At 41.5% G+C, this 16,105-nt stretch overlaps 1 protein-coding gene across 2 annotated transcripts in view; it reads left to right on the top strand.

The window, feature by feature from the left end:
• COL28A1 (collagen type XXVIII alpha 1 chain) overlaps window positions 1-16,105 on the top strand; it is a 180,625-nt gene that overhangs the window by 32,058 nt on the left and 132,462 nt on the right. For both annotated transcript variants that reach the window (XM_006074585.4, XM_044946475.2), the window contains 2 exons: window positions 14,540-14,608; window positions 16,032-16,100. In XM_006074585.4, the coding sequence (XP_006074647.1) occupies window positions 14,540-14,608; window positions 16,032-16,100 (138 nt within the window). The remainder of the gene's footprint in view (window positions 1-14,539; window positions 14,609-16,031; window positions 16,101-16,105) is intronic.

Genomic DNA, 16,105 nt, shown 5'->3' with positions numbered 1-16,105 from the left:
GAATGGCTATCCACTCCTCCATGGACAGAGGGGCCTGGTGGGCTACAGTCCATGGGGTTGCAGAGTCAGACATGACTGAGCGACTAACACTTTCAATCTCAACTCCCAGTATCAGCCTTGTAATTCATTCCACAGATAACCAGGCAAGACAGCCAGGGTGGGGTTGAATAAAAGTCAGATAGAACCAAAAGACGAGACAGAAGGGACCTTTAAAAGACCAGTTTATAAGATCCTATTTTCCAATGAGAGTTGCCATTAATTTGCAGAAAACAGGCATTTTAGCGCCTTTTAAACTCTTCTCAATGCTTAGAAAATTTCAGATACAGTAAATACCCAGTAAACATTTTCAGTTAGTGATTGGAGATCCATAGAATTTATTGTAGTAATAAGAGCAGATGATGGACCCCAGAGGACCCTAGGTAAAGCCAGTCTTTTAAGGGTGCTCTTAAATTTAAGTCGTGGGGAGCCGGTGGGCTACTTGAGTGTTCTTTTTTCAGAGAGAGGTAAGGGAAGGACACATAAAGCATTTTTAATGAGATAATGACAATGCGTGATTTCCCAGGGCAGTTTTAATTGGCAAATTAAAACAGAATGAGCTTCTCAGCGGGTGTGTGCTTAAGCTTCATCTGGGGAAACTCTCTTTTCCAGTCCTTGCCTAGGATTAATTCTCTCTGGGGAAAGAAATGGCTCTTTTGAATACTGAATAGAAGTTTTTTACAAAATTGCTTTGGCCATAGGTAAAAATCCTGCAGCCAGAAAAAAAAAAAAAAATATATATATATATATTGACATCCATACTTATTTCTTGGATTCTTTGGTCACCTAAGATGATAATTTTCACATGTTCATGAAAAAGAGGCTTAAAATCAGGTATCAGATTTGAAGTTTGCAACAGTGATAGAATTATAGATATTTTGAGTCACGAGGGATATTAGAAATCATACCAGCCCAAAGTTGTCATTTTGGAAAATGAGAAGTCTGGAAGTCAGGGCATCTGTGGAGATGCTGGGCTGGGAGCCGGACATACAACTTCAGGAGATGGCTGATGGCAGTTCATGTAAGAACGTGATTGCTTGGTCATGTCTCTTCATGTCTCATACAATTACTACTTAGAGTTTTCTTTTAAAATGAGTTTATTGCCACAGAATTTAGCTTTTAATTCTAACAAGGCATTAATTCTTAGAAAGAAAATATAATGAGTCAAGTATTTTGAGGCAGGCTGTAATTTTCTGACATGATAACACTTCATTCTTGACTTTCACAACCTTGCCATGAGAGGAGTCATTTTTCCAAAAGTAGCTGAGGACTTCAACTTTTCAAGAGCCTCTCTTTTAAAAATTTCTTCTCCCCCCAAAAAAATTCTGGTACAGACATTTAATGTAAAATTATCATTAAATGGCTGGAAACACTAGTCTGTTGGGGCTTCCCTGGTAGCTCAGTCAGTAAAGAATCTGCCTGTAGTGCAGGAGACCTGGGTTTGATCCCTGGGTCGGGAAGATCCCCTGGAGAAGGAAATATCAACCCACTCCAGTATACTTGCCGGAAAAAATTCCATGGACAGAGGATCCTGGCGGGCTACAGTCGGACATGACTTGGTGACTAAACCATCACACCACAATAGTCTGTTGAGTTATAATCTACTTGGTTACAATGTTCATCTGAAAATGCAAGGAAAGAAGGAGAGGACTCTCATGGGAAAAAGAAACCAGTAATGTGCGTTTTCAAGTATTTTGTTTCTTATGAGACCTTAAAATAGAAACCTTTGGACTTGTAACATTTGCAAAGATTCCATGGGAGTTTCTAGATGAGGCCTGTCTATGAATGTGAAATTATGAATAGTCTCTCTCATGAATGACAATCCCGTTCTGTTGCTCCAGTGGTTGGGTTTTCTTCATCAAAGGCTTTGCAGAAAAGGTGGCCAAAGAATAAAAGGAAAAAATAGCATGTGTGAAATCAAAGAAAAATGTGATTCTGGCCCTGTTTCATACATCATTTCTGTCATTAATAGTTTCCATATGTAAAGTACCTCCTATTCTGTCCTAAATGACCTTGTTACCTTAGAAACAAAACATAGATCTTTCTCAGAATGAAGCCTTTGAGGCCACCTCAGCCTCTCCCAGACATGAGACGAGGGTCAAGAGTGTTATTCATAAGAATATCATCCCATCAGTCTCTAAAATCAATTAGAACTATCATCACACAAGTGTCTGAGAAGCCATATCCTTAGGCCCAAACTGACACCGCGCTCCTTCTCTGTAAAAACTGAAGGCCTCCGAACCCTACGCCACCTCCCAAGGACTGTTGTGGGTCAGGCAGCCACTCCATCCGTCATAGAGTGGGCCTCCAATAACTAGAAAGAATGGCCCAAGACTGGCAGGCCTTTCAGATCACAGAGAACAAGTAACCAAAATTAGTTTGGAACAAACAAACATAGTAGAATGCTGGGTGTGCCAAGCCCACAACTGGGTAATTTTTGCCATTTCTTGATGTCCTTCTGAGGTTATTTCTGAAGGATGTTGTCGTCTCCAATCTCACCCAGATCTGCTCTTTCCAAGAAGACCCTCTTTGTGCTCTGGGAGGAGGGACTGCTCCCTGTGGTCTGAGCAGGAAATAGCTTGTGACTTGCTGAAATACCCTGGCATGAGAGCCCAGCGCTAGGGCCAAAAGGGCTTTAGGAATTATCCCTGATGTATTCCCTCATGTCAAAGTAGCACATGCTAATCCTCAAACAACTTAAAACTGCTGTGATATTTATATTATATATTGATTTCTTTCAATAGATGAATTGCCTCCCTTCTTTTAACTTCTTCCATTGTTCTACTTGAGGCTGTTCATACATTTTTCTTTAGGGATCCACCCCCCCACCCCACTCCCCACCCCCAGCTCCCACACCAGTGTCTTCTTGTGTGGTACTCAAGTGTAAGAAACTCAAAGTACTCTTACTTTATGTTCAGTTTAGCTTCTGAGATGTTACAAAAACTCAGAGGCAGTGCCAGTCTGGTCCAGTTTAGTAAATGGATATGGTCAGAGTAAATAATCTCTGGTGAATCAAACATCCATCTACGCACCCAAAATAAACAACAGACCTAGTATTAATGAATAAGTGAGACGTAGGTTTTAGTGGAATTGGGGGCAAATGAAGCATTCAGCCCACTGTACATGATTCTTGGACAGCCTACTCCTCCTTATCTACCTGTGTCATGGTTCCTTCTCATTTTTTGAGGTTCCCAAGCACAACAGATACTTCTTTAAGGAGTTGATGTTCTTATAAGGAAATGAAAGCTAAATGTACATTTCTTGAAATTAAAATTGTAAAGCCAGTAAACATCCCTACACAATGACCCGTTTTCTTCAAAATGCTCTATGAAAAGAGGTTAGTTTTTAAAACAGGAGTGGTTATCTTGACACAGCTACTAGGAATGTGTATGTACGTTGTAGCTGGAGGATTACTAATCAAGTTTCTTTATAGCTTTCGTGCACTCTACCTTTAAACATGGTCAGTCGTCTTTCAGATAATGAACCACTGGCAGAGGAATTAGACAGATGTGTACAGGTCCACTACGGTTTTGAAAAAACCCAAAGCAGGAAATCTAGAGACAACAGTTCAGGAGTACCACTATCATATCTGAGAGAGAAAAAAATTATGATATCTACACTCATGTTTAAGATCAGCAGAAAATAAGCATTTGTTGAATGAAAGAATGAGGAAGTGGTCTTACATGGAATGAGCTGTCAACAGTACCATACTGCAGACAGGTCAAACAGGTAGGACCTATGGAATCACTTAGATTGTCGATTTTGAGGGTTTTGGAAATGTTTGAGAGATTGGGGGAAGGGCAGTGACAAGGGATTGTAGAGGAATCAGAGAGAAGGGTGCAAAAGTCAGGAATTTTGACCATTCTTCCAAGATATTAGGATAATATATAGAAACAGGACAGTGTTGACATAACCCATCAAAAGCTTCTTATACATTCAATGACCTGATACCTTATTTATAATTCCACTTACTTCTGAGTCAGACATGGAACTTAATTGTTTTTTCCCCCACAGTTTCAGATATATAAACTTAGAATCTTATCTTTTTTTATAATGTCACTATTTTCACTAGAATGTATATATATCATAAATGATGATTTGTTGTTGTTGTTTAGTTGTTAAGTCATGTCCAACTCTTTGTGACCCCATGGACTGCAGGATATCAGGCTCCTCTGTCCATGGGATTTCCCAGGCAAGAATACTAGAATGGGTTGCCATTTCATTCTCCAGGGGATCTTGCCAACCTAGGGACTGAACCCGTGTCTCCTGCATTAGCAGGTGGATTCTTTACACTGAGCCACCAGGGAAGCCCCATGAAGATTTAGTAATTTTAAAAATACATTCTGGGACTTCCCTGGGGGATCCAGTGGTTAAGACTCTACACTCCCACTGCAGGGGGTGAAGGTTTGATTCCTGGTCAGGGAAGTAGGAGCCCTCATGCCCTGCAGCAAGATCAAAACCAAAAATTCTTAGTTTTGCCTTTATAGTATTAATATTTAAATACTTGTTTTGACTTAAAGTTAGCTTAGTAGCTTTAGTAGATTGACCTACTGAACATCACTAATATTTCAGCTATGGTCTGGAAATAGTTCAAATACCACATATATGAACAACTATGAAGAAGCTGAAACTTTCTCCTTACACTAGAAGTTTGGGTAGTTTTATTTCAGCTCTCACACAACTCAAAGGCCTAAAAATACCCTAACGTCATGATATTGCTTTCAACCACTGAAAAATGATGATTTCTAATAGGATATAATTCTTTATAACTTGATGGGAAGGAAATCAGGTGAAACATGGAGACCTCAACAGTTGCCAGTAGAGAATAATTAACCAAACAGAAAACGTTTTTTTAAGTCCACAGATCTCTTAATAACAGAATGACTACATTTTTGGCTTCATGTAAATAAAGCATTTTAAGTCCAAGGTACTTAAACATGTCAGCTTTTCCAGTTGTCCAAAACCAATAATGGGCCTTCTGGTTCCCCTGGCAGGCTCACACCTTTGAACAAAGTTGTGACTAATTGGTGCATAGTGGTGTAAAGCGAAGAATCACTTTACAATTTTAATGACAAGTATCTGTCTAATGGATAATCAGAGCCGAGCTGCCAAACTGTGTGACTGTCTTTTTCTTCAGGGATGTCAGACTCTAAATACTATTCCTGTCCGGGCCCGGGAAAGAATCGTTAGTAATCCAGCGATACTTGCTGTAGAAAGGGCTTTGACCCACATTCCTATCTGCCCACCAGGATTCTAAATGAACATATTAACTCATTTGATGTGAGACAAGTGATACCGACATCTTCAAGTGGCTGCCAGGACATGTGGTGTGTCAGCCACTGGCTTCAAGATATGATTTTCCTCCCCAAATATCCGACGCATATGCTCCTCAACAGATGAGGCGTGCCGCGCGTGCGTGTGAATGTGCGCATGCGTGTGCCGAGGCTGCCAAGATGGAAGCTTTGATGGATCAAGGAAGCCAAATCCTGCCTTTGTTTCCCATAAAAGGGTGCTAAGTCTAACCCACATGCCCAGTCAAGTGGGACACTAATGTGGGACAGATTCAGTTACTGTAGTGTCTTCAAAAGGATGTCAGAGGTTTTTATTTTTTTTAATTGTATCAGCATTCTTAATTAATTCAACTAAGTTTGAATTACCAGCAACATTGCAGCAGGGAAAATCAAGTTTATTCTAAGAGTGAGTTTGTTTTTTTTTTTTAATTATGGCAAAATATATATACTATTTATCATTTTAACCATTCATAAGCATACAATTCCGGAGAAGGCAATGGCACCCCACTCCAGTACTCTTGCCTGGAGAATCCCATGGCTGGAGGAGCCTGGTGGGCTGCAGTCCATGGGGTCGCTAAGAGTCAGACATGACTGAGCGACTTCACTTTCACTTTTCACTTTCACGCATTGGAGAAGGAAATGGCAACCCACTCCAGTGTTCTTGCCTGGAGAATCCCAGGGAAGGGGGAGGCTGGTGGGCTGCCGTCTATGGGGTCGCACAGAGTCAGACACGACTGAAGCGACTTAGCAGCAGCAGCAGCAGCAAGCATACAATTCAGTGTATCAAATACATTCACAGTGTTGTGTAACCGTCATCACTTTATAAAGCTTTTTCATCATTTTAATATAAACTGTGTACTCTTTCAACAATAACTCTTGTCACTTTCCTCTGCCCCCAGTCTCCAAGAGTAGGTTTTTAGGAAACATATCACACTGTTAGGAACCTGTCATCTCTCTGTAAATTGACGTCCTTCTCGGATTTATGGAGAGGGTTCACCCTGAGTAGTTTCTAGCAACTCATTCTGTGCTGGAGGAGTCCTACGAGTGTCCACCAAAGCTGAGATTCTTAAAAGCTTTACTGATGGATTGTGGAGCAGTCCCTCCTTTTAGGGAGAATGACACACAGTTCCTTAGATTTTACCATGTATAATGAAATACGACTTTCCTAATAGATTGAAACATATGAATCATCCTTTTGGTAAGTCAAACATAGTTGAATATTGTCAGTGCCATGTGATTTAACCCAGTAGCAATTAAGAAAAGGAGCTGAGTTACTAAAATCTGCTACAGCGCTACAGTTTTATCACATTCTCCACCATTTCTTCATTGCTATGGAGTTTTTTCTTGTTTGAAAAGCATAAGTTGGTGGAGAATATGGACAGTGGTCTTTTTTCTTATCCAACTAGATATTATTCAAAAAATATTGCAACTGGAGATTTTAAATAATCATGCTCCAAATTCAGTGCAGTTGGTTAACAGTTGCTTTATGTGTAGAGTTACACTGTGTGATCATAGTATTGCCAAATATAATTTAGATGAACTTTACCACTGATTCAGTGACAACACTAATCCAAGTCAACTTTAAGTGCCTGAAGGGGCATATATGTTAGCTTGTAAAAGTATACTTTCTCTTGGCTTGTTTTTATGTTAGATTCTTTGTCTTCATATGATGAATCTTCAACTATGGGGAGATTGTAACTATCTGACTTGTGTGTTTTTCATACTAAAATAAAGATATAAATTTAGTCTGTAATCAAATGATTTTTTAATTACTTTAAGAATTGAGAAGCCCGAAGAGGCACTTTTGCATGGTGGTTATTAGCACTGCTCTAAAGCTAGACTGCTGGGGTTCAGATCCAGCCCTATACTGTGTTAGCTCTCTGATCTGGGGAACTTACTTTTCCTCCTCATGCCTCAGTTTTCTCATCCACGTAATGGGTCAATAGTAGAATTGTTCTGAGTATCACATGAGTTAATACATGAAAAGCACTTAGAACAGCACCTGTTACATAGTAAGTGCCACATGTGTTGGCAATAATTAGGCAGCTCAGTATTTTGACAACCTTTTTCATTAATGTAGAAGAGAGCTGGCCTGATACATTTTCTAAAAATAAGCCTCTTATTAAATAACACTTCTCTGAAAGAAAAATTAGGAACTAAAGATAGAGCTTGACTTAACAAGATCTGATAAATGTTAGTTTCCTGTCTCCACCATTCCCCTGCTTTTCATTCCTTTCTTAAAAAGGGCTTTTATTTTTTTCCCAAGCCTTTTAATATAGTAATCACATCATTGAGTTTCAGCTAAGACTGAATTTTGTGCATGCGTGCATGCTAAGTGCCTGAGTCGTATCCAACTCTTTGTGATCCTATGGACTGTAGCCCGCCAGGCTCCTCTGTCCATGGGATTCTCCAGGCAAGAATACTGGAGTAGGTTGCCATGCCCTCCTCCAGGGGACCTTCCCAACCCAGGGATTGAATCCATGTCTCTTACATTTCCTCCATAGCAGGCAGGTTCTTTACCACCAGCGCCACCTGGGAAGCCCATTTTGTGTATACTTGAACCATTTTGCACCTTACAAAATACTCATTCATCATTTCCTTCCACTGGGAAAGTATGAGAATACTTGTCACAAGACTTAAAGTATTAAAGTTGGTGTTATCCATATCTGGGAAATGATAAAAAGAAGTTGCTAATTATCTGTCTAATGTTAGGAGTCCAAGGTATGACTAAATGATCCATAATTGTATTGTTTTAGAAAAGGTAAAGTTCTGTTCTCAAAAAATCCAGTTTTGAACAACCACTCATTATTTATTATTTTAGGGATATGAAAGATACTGACTTTGGTTAGAGCCAGTTCCAGGAATAAGGGGTGCTGGATTTCCGAGCCAAACTTTCCATACAGTGTAACCTTATACCATCTATTGGGGTTTCATTATGACTTCAACTTAAAAAAATGATTAACGGTGTCTGGGTAAGTTTGCAGGAGAAAATGTGATAAGGACTTGATATCACTATGTAATGTATGCACAGTTGCTCTTAGCTGAAAATCTAAGTAAACCAGTGGGAATGCCAGAGGAACAATTCCAAACCCCCAACTCCCTCTGCCTAGACCAAGTTCTTGTTTTGTTCACCCCTAGCAGCTGGCACAATACCTGCTCTTTAGTTGCTGTCCAGTAAATGTTTGAGGCCTGGATGGTTGAGTAGTTAATATCAACTAGGCAAACACTGAGAATAGAAAGCTGAGCAAAATCATGACCCCCTCCTCACAGTCTCTGGGAAGACATATTAACACATGTAAAAATGCAAAGCTGCAACTGTAACGAATGCTCAGAAAAAGGAGAAATGATGCTATCAGTGTCTCTAGAATAGGGATTTCACCTGACCAGAGAGGGCCTCCCTGAAGCCATGCTGCTTAAAATAATATCTGAGGGATTAATAAAGGCTAACTAGGAAAAGAGAGAGGTAACCACATCCCAGATAGAGACAATAGCACATGCAAAGGTCCTGGGGCAGGAGGGAGCATGGCAAGGACAGAGAACTGAACAAAGGCCAGTGATGCTAGGGTGGCTAGTGAAAAGTTTTGCACACCGCAGCATCACACCATGCAGGGGCTCACAAGCTTTGGAAGGAGCTCTGTCCTTACCCTAAGAGCAGAGGGAAAGGACTTGAAGGGCCTTACTCGGATTACTATCAGAAGATTGCTCTGGCAGCAATGGGTGGGTGGGAGAGTAAATTAGAGTGTGCTAGAATGGATGCATGTAGAGTATTAACGCTGTTGTAATCTGAGCAGGAGACGATATTACTTTGGCGTAGACTAGAGAGGCATGGTAAAGCACACAGAGGTGGGGGACTTGAGAGTTAGGAGAACATTGCTAGGTGCTGATGATGCGTTGCATTCGATTGGTAAGGAAGTGAGAGATGTTAAGAATGACTTGTAGGCTCTCACTTGACATGTGGAGGGGCCTTGGTGCCCTTCCCTGAGATAGAGAATGCTGAAAGATGATCAGGTTTGCAAGTGGAAGATTATCACTTTGTCTTTGGAAACAATGAGTTCCTTTTGAAATTCTCTTTTACCTGACTTCTTTTATACTGGCTTTGTCAGCAAACACCGCCCCCCCACCCAAGTTTTCTTGACCACTGTCTTCCGCAGATCCTAAGACACTGTCTTCTTTCACTCCCACCTGACGTAAGCGTCGGTGCTCTCCATGGTTCTGACCTGACCTCCAGCCTCTTTAATCACTCTAAATCTGTGCTGTTCGGGAAAGGAGAGGTGGGATAAATAGAGAGAGTAGCACTGAAACTGGAGCAGGCAGTGGCACCCCACTCCAGTACTCTTGCCTGGATCCCATGGATGGAGGAGCCTGGTGGGTTGCAGTCCATGGGGTCGCTAAGAGTCAGACACGACTGAGCGACTTCACTTTCACTTTTCCCTTTCATGCATTGGAGAAGGAAATGGCAACCCACTCCAGTGTTCTTACCTGGAGAATCCCAGGGACGGGGGAGCCTGGTGGGCTGCCGTCTGTGGGGTCACACAGAGTCGGACACGACTGAAGAGACTTAGCAGCAGCAGTAGCAGCAGCACTGAAACATATATATTGCCATATGAAAAACTGATAGCTGGTAGGAATCTGCTGTATGATGTAGGGGGCTCAAACCCGGTGCTTTGTGAATACCTAGAGGGGTGGGATGAGCTGGGGGGTAGGAGGAAGTTTCAAGAGGGAGGGGACACATATATGCCTATGGCTGATTCGTGTTGATGTATGGCAGAAACCAACACAATATTGTAAAGCAATTATCCTCCAGGCAGGCAGGCTAAGTCACTTCAATTGTGTCTGACTCTGTGAGACCCTATGGACTGTAGTTCTCTGTCCATGGGATTCTCCAGGCAAGAATACTGGAGGGGGGGGGGTGCCATGCCCCCTCCTCCAGGGGATCTTCCTCCAATTAAAAATAAATTAAAAATATAGAGTAGCCACACATGACTTCTGAGCACTTGAAATGTGGCTAGTCCGAACTGACATGTGCCATAAGTATTAAATACGCATAGGATTTTGAAGACACCACATTACAAATAATGGAAAATAAAATCATTACTAAGAATTTTGTATTGCTTATGCTGAAATGATAACATTTTGGATATACTGGGTTAAGTAAAATCTATTATTACTTTCTGGAAAATTAAAAGTTTTAAATGTGTTTCTTCATATATTTCTCATGGGCAGTGCGGCTCTGCACAGCGACCCTACCATCACCTTCATTCCTGTCTGCGTGAGCCCACAGAGCTACTCACTGTGCCCAGAACATTTCACACCATACTCTCTCCTTTTCCTGAAACTTTGTCCTCTTTTTCTACCAGATGAGATATGATTCATACTTTTTTTTTTGTTCAGAGCAAATATCTTCACTATGTATAAAACTTTCCCAATTCCTTAAGGTAGAATTAAACATTTCTGCCTTAGAGTCTCATGTGCTGTGCTAATACCTTTGTTATAGCTAATTCACATGTTTGTATTTTGTTTTATATTCATTTATCTCTCCAGCCAGATTGTAAGTGTCTGCAAAGTACAGGTGTAACCTGATTTACGTCTATAATTATGTAAGGAGGTTCTGGGTACCAGGCTGGTGCTCAGTTAAAGTCTAGTGAGCAAAAATTGCTCTACAAATGTTATACAGCCAACCACGTGACTGGTTACAACTCAGACATTTTTAAGATGCTATTTAGAATCCTTTCAACAATGCTGCAGGGTAAATATAATGACCCTCATTTTGCATATGGGAATCTTGCAAAAGCTCAAACTGTTTATAAATTAGAGAACCAGAATTCAACTAGACTGACTGAAAGAAAAAGCCATGTTTTTCCCCCTGTGATACCATGCATACTCAAAAATGAATTTAAAAATAGAGATGATATTCCTACATCATAAAATGGGAAAAAAATACCAATTTCCTAAGATGGTTAGAAGAGTAAGTGAGACAATCTATATAAAGTTAGGGCAGTACTACTTGAATATAGTAGGTTGTATTAAACACTGAGTTTCTTCCATCTCGAGGCCCATGGTATCAGTTCAGTTCAGTTCAGTCGCTCAGTCATGTCCAACTCTTTGTGATCCCATGGACTGCAGCACGCCAGGCCTCCCTGTCCATCACCAACTCCCAGAGCTTACTTAAATTCATGTCCTTTGAGTCGGTGATGCCATCTAAACATCTCATCCTCTGTCTTCCTTCTCCTCCCTCCCTCAATCTTGCCCAGCATCACGGTCTTTTCCAATGAGTCAGTTCTTCACATCAGGTGGCCAAAGTATTGGAGTTTCAGTTTCAAGTGTCAGTCCTTCCAATGAATATTCAGGACTGATTTCCTTTAGGATGGACTGGCTGGACCTCCTTAGAGTCAAGAGTCTTCTCCAACACCACAGTTCAAAAGCATCAATTCTTCAGCACTCAGCTTTCTTTATCATCCAACTCTCACATCCATACATGACTTCTGGAAAAACCATAGCTTTGACTAGATGGACCTATGTTGGTAATGTCTCTGCTTTTTAACCAACCTGTGCTGTCTATGTTGGTTATAACTTTTCTTCCAAGGAGCAAGCGTCTTTAATTTCATGGCTGCAGTCACCATCTGCAGTGATTTTGGAGCCCCCCCAAAATAAAGTTTATCACTGCTTCTGTTGTTTCCCCATCTATTTGCCATGAAGTGATGGGACCAGATGCCATGTTCTTAGTTTTATGAATGTTGAGTTTTAAGCCAACTTTTTCATTCTCCTCTTTCACTTTCATCAAGAGGCTCTTTAGTTCTTTGCTTTCTGCAATAATTGTGGTGTCATCTGCATATCTGAGGTTATTGATATTTCTCTTGGCAATCTTGATTCCAGCTTGTGCTTCATCCACCCTGGCATTTCGCATGATGTACTCTGCATATAAGTTAAATAAGCAGGGTGACAATATACAGCTTTGACTGACCTCCTTTTCCTATTTGGAACCAGTCTGTTGTTCCATGTCCAGTTCTAACTATTGCTTCTTGACCTGTATACAGATTTCTCAGGAGGCAGGTCAGGTAGTCTGGAATTCCCATCTCTTTAAGAATTTTCCACAGTTTGTTGGGATCCACATGGGGATCACAGGCTTTGGTCAAAGGCTTTGGCATAGTCAAGAAAGCAAAAGCAGATTTTTTTTGGAACTCTCTTGCTTTTTCAATGATCCAATGGATGTTGGCAATTTGATCTCTGGTTCCTCTGCCTTTTCTAAATCCAGCTTGAACATCTGGAAGTTCACAGTTCACGTACTGTTGAAGCCTGGACTGAAGAATTTTGAGCATTACTTTACTAGCATGTAAGATGAGTGCAATTGTGCAGTAGTTTGAGCATTCTTTGGCATTGCCTTATTTTGGGATTGGAACAAAAACTGACCTTTTCTAGTCTTGTGGCCACTGCTGAGTTTTCCAAATTTGCTGACATATTGAGCGCAGCACTTTCACAGCATCATCTTTTAGGATTTGAAATAGCTCAGCTGGAATTCCATCATCTCCACTAGCTTTGTTTGTAGTGATGCTTCCTAAGGTCCACTTGACTTTGCATTCCAGGATGTCTGGTTCTAGGTGAGTGATCACACCATGGTGGTTATCTGGGTAATGAAGATCTTTTTTGTATAGTTCTTCTATGTATTCTTGCAACCTCTTCTTAATATCTTCAGCTTATATTGACAGCAAGATGAAGTATTGTGAATTCTGAGTATCAGTTGACTACCTTGTTTCTTGCAGCTGGCATAAAATTTAAAATTGAACTCATGAAATGTCTAGGAGTCAGATTCTCATAAGCAACCACAGATCTCCCCACTGTGCTCTCTGTTGCTCTCTGCCTGGCATCTGAACATATGAACTCCCTGAGCGTGAGAATAAGACTTCATGATTAAACTCATGCTGGTGTCAATAAAAAAAGACACATTATTTTGTTAAACAGAAGAAATCAGCATTATAAAAAAGAAATGGCAATCCACAGCCACTCTCCTTTTCTCTGTCAACATGACAGGACCAGAAGCCTGAAAGACCCGAAGACCCATATCCCTGTGGGTGATACTGAGGTGTGAGTTTGTGCAGGGACACCATTTCCACCATCTGGGTGGAATGGGTCCCACCATCTGGGACTCCATTTCCACACTGGTGAAACGCAGGAGTTTGAGTGCCATGGTCACGTTCCATTGTATAACGCCCAAGCTCCATGATGGGCCTGCCACCTCGTAGACCATATTAACTGAACTGCTTCTGCTATCTAGTAACAAATACCCTGACTAACAGCAGCTCAAATCGTTAAGAATGCTTCTTGTTAAGTGAACCGAGTGTTTGAAGGTGGGTAGTCAGGACCGGATCAGGAGCTCAGAGAGGCTGTCCAGGAGCCAGGCTCTTCTAAACTTTTTCTGCCTCACCCTCATCAACCGTTGGCATTCATCTGGGAGACTGGTGCCTCATGGTTATAAGATGAGCTATTACCTCTCCAAGGAACAGAAGAAGGAGAAGCAAAATTTCCCTTTGCATCCCATAAGGTCCCCACATCTCATTTCTCAGAACTGAGCCAAAGGATTAACGCAGACTCATCAGTGGCAATGAGAAAGAAGACTCTCCCCTTATTTTAGACTGATTATCATTCATCTTACACCTCCAAGGGTGAAGAATACCTGCCCACTCACCTGAACAGATCAGATTCATAACAACAGGGAAGAGAGAAGGGAGACGATGATCATTGGGTAGGAAACAAATGTGTCTGCCAGAAGCACTTAATAAAGATGTTCCAAACGAATGAGGGCCAAATTATGACTTTTCATGGATCCTAAAAACTTCTGCAATTCTGGGGATTTTCCTCCATAAAAATGTTTAAAATTACAGATTTCAACTGAGTTGGTATGAAGAAAATGTGGTCCAGACTGGATTCACTATTATAATCAATATTAAGTTTTTTTAAAAAAATTCTGATTTTAAAAATTTAAATGGAGACATTTTCATGAACCCTAGAATCTGGGTCTACTGTGCCTCATGGCTAATTCCATCCTGGGTCTGTGCTCTCTGTCCAACTGGATGGTATACATGTGAGGGTGGAGACCGTGAGACTGTGTGTTAGGCTGTACTGATGCCCTCAAAGCCCCTGTCACAGCACTGTACATCTAAGAACTGCCCAACAAATATGCTGGAGTTGACCTAACATCTCACTGTTTCTTCCTCCAGGGTGAACCTGGCCCTCCTGGTCCCTATGGTCCTCCAGGAGCCCCTGGTATTGGACAGCAAGGTGTTAAGGTAATGATACTTGTCTCTCTGCCCACTGATGATTTCTGAATTTATTGTAAGGCTGGGAGGACTGTGACTTGTGCTCAGTCTTACCCTCAGAGACACAAAGAGTCTGCCTGAGGATGAGTTACTTACAGTCTGGATGCTTGGACACTTGCAATGCCCTAGTTGGGGCCAGTTACCCCAAGAATAATCTATGTATTTTTTGATTGTTTGGAATGAAAATTACTCTTGGCTCCAAATACTCACCCTCTCGCCAATGTACATCTGGTTCTATTGAGTTTTCATGGACTGTAAATGTTATCATGCAAAAATGTCATTAGGATGTGAAATACCTTAACAGGTCAGCTATCACCTGCTCACATCAAATAAGCATAGAGGGGCAGAAGTCGGAAGAACCCTGACAGTGAATAAGTAAATGCTGACAGGCTTGTTGGAAACTAGGAAGGGCTGAATCTTCCCAATCCAAGGATTGAATCTGTGTCTCTTACGTTTCCTGCATTGGCAGGTGGGTTCTTTACCACTAGCACCAACTGGGAAAGGACTGCAACACCCACCACTCTGGGGTGCTCTGCATCATGCAGGATGTACTAGAGCAAAGGTGCTTATTTTAAATGGCTTTTCTATGTCATTGGGACAATAAGACTTCAACGTGGGGCTAAAACAGAAAGCAGTACAAAACAGTGCACTTCAAATGTAACCAGGTGTCCCCATGGAGGGCATTTAGGCAATAAGCACACTGAGACTCTGGGGAATGTGGAGTTTATACTGGCAGAGTTACTGGAGAAGGGTTCTGAAGGAGATGAAAGGTGAAACACGAATGGCGAGGTGACATGGAACAGGACAGGGCAGGGAGGGGAGGGGCGGGAGGCGTCCCAGGACAGTAGCGGGGGCCAGGGAACAGCACAAGCATTGTCTGTTGGTCTTCTCAGTAATCAGAGCGAGTTGCACACAGTCTGTTCTGCCAATTGCTAATCATTTCTGAAAACTAAAATTGCATTTAGATAGGAAGGAATGAGGAACATTTGGGGGTAATTTGTTCACTTAAATTCAAGGCGTTTTTTCAGGCTCTGATGTTTAGTCACTAAGTCGTGTCCGACTCTGCGACCCCATGGATGGTAGCCCACCAGGCTCTCCTGTGCATGGGATTCTCCAGGCAAGAATATTGGAGTGGGTTGCCATTTCCTTCTCCAGGGCATCTTCCTGACTCAGCGATCTAACCCACGTCTCCTGCATTGGCAGGTGGATTCTTTACTTTTGAGCCACCAGGGAAGCCCTTTCCTCCTCTAGATTTTTTTTTTTTAATCTTTATGAATTTGAAAAGTTTGACATTTTTGCTATATATCTTTGTTGAAATCTCCAGAGTACTTTGTGCTATGTGTGTTCTTTATTTAAAAACTCAAGCTTGCATTCAATTATTTCTTCCTCGTAGGGGCAAAGAGGCCAGGAAGGAAGAACTGGGCCTCCAGGACCTACTGGTGTAGGTGAACCGGGCCAGACAGTGAG

This window comes from Bubalus bubalis, chromosome 8, assembly GCF_019923935.1.
Source record: "Bubalus bubalis isolate 160015118507 breed Murrah chromosome 8, NDDB_SH_1, whole genome shotgun sequence".
Classification (NCBI taxonomy): domain Eukaryota; kingdom Metazoa; phylum Chordata; class Mammalia; order Artiodactyla; family Bovidae; genus Bubalus; species Bubalus bubalis.
Note: the sequence above shows the minus strand (reverse complement) of the source record. Positions and strands in the feature narration are given on the sequence as shown.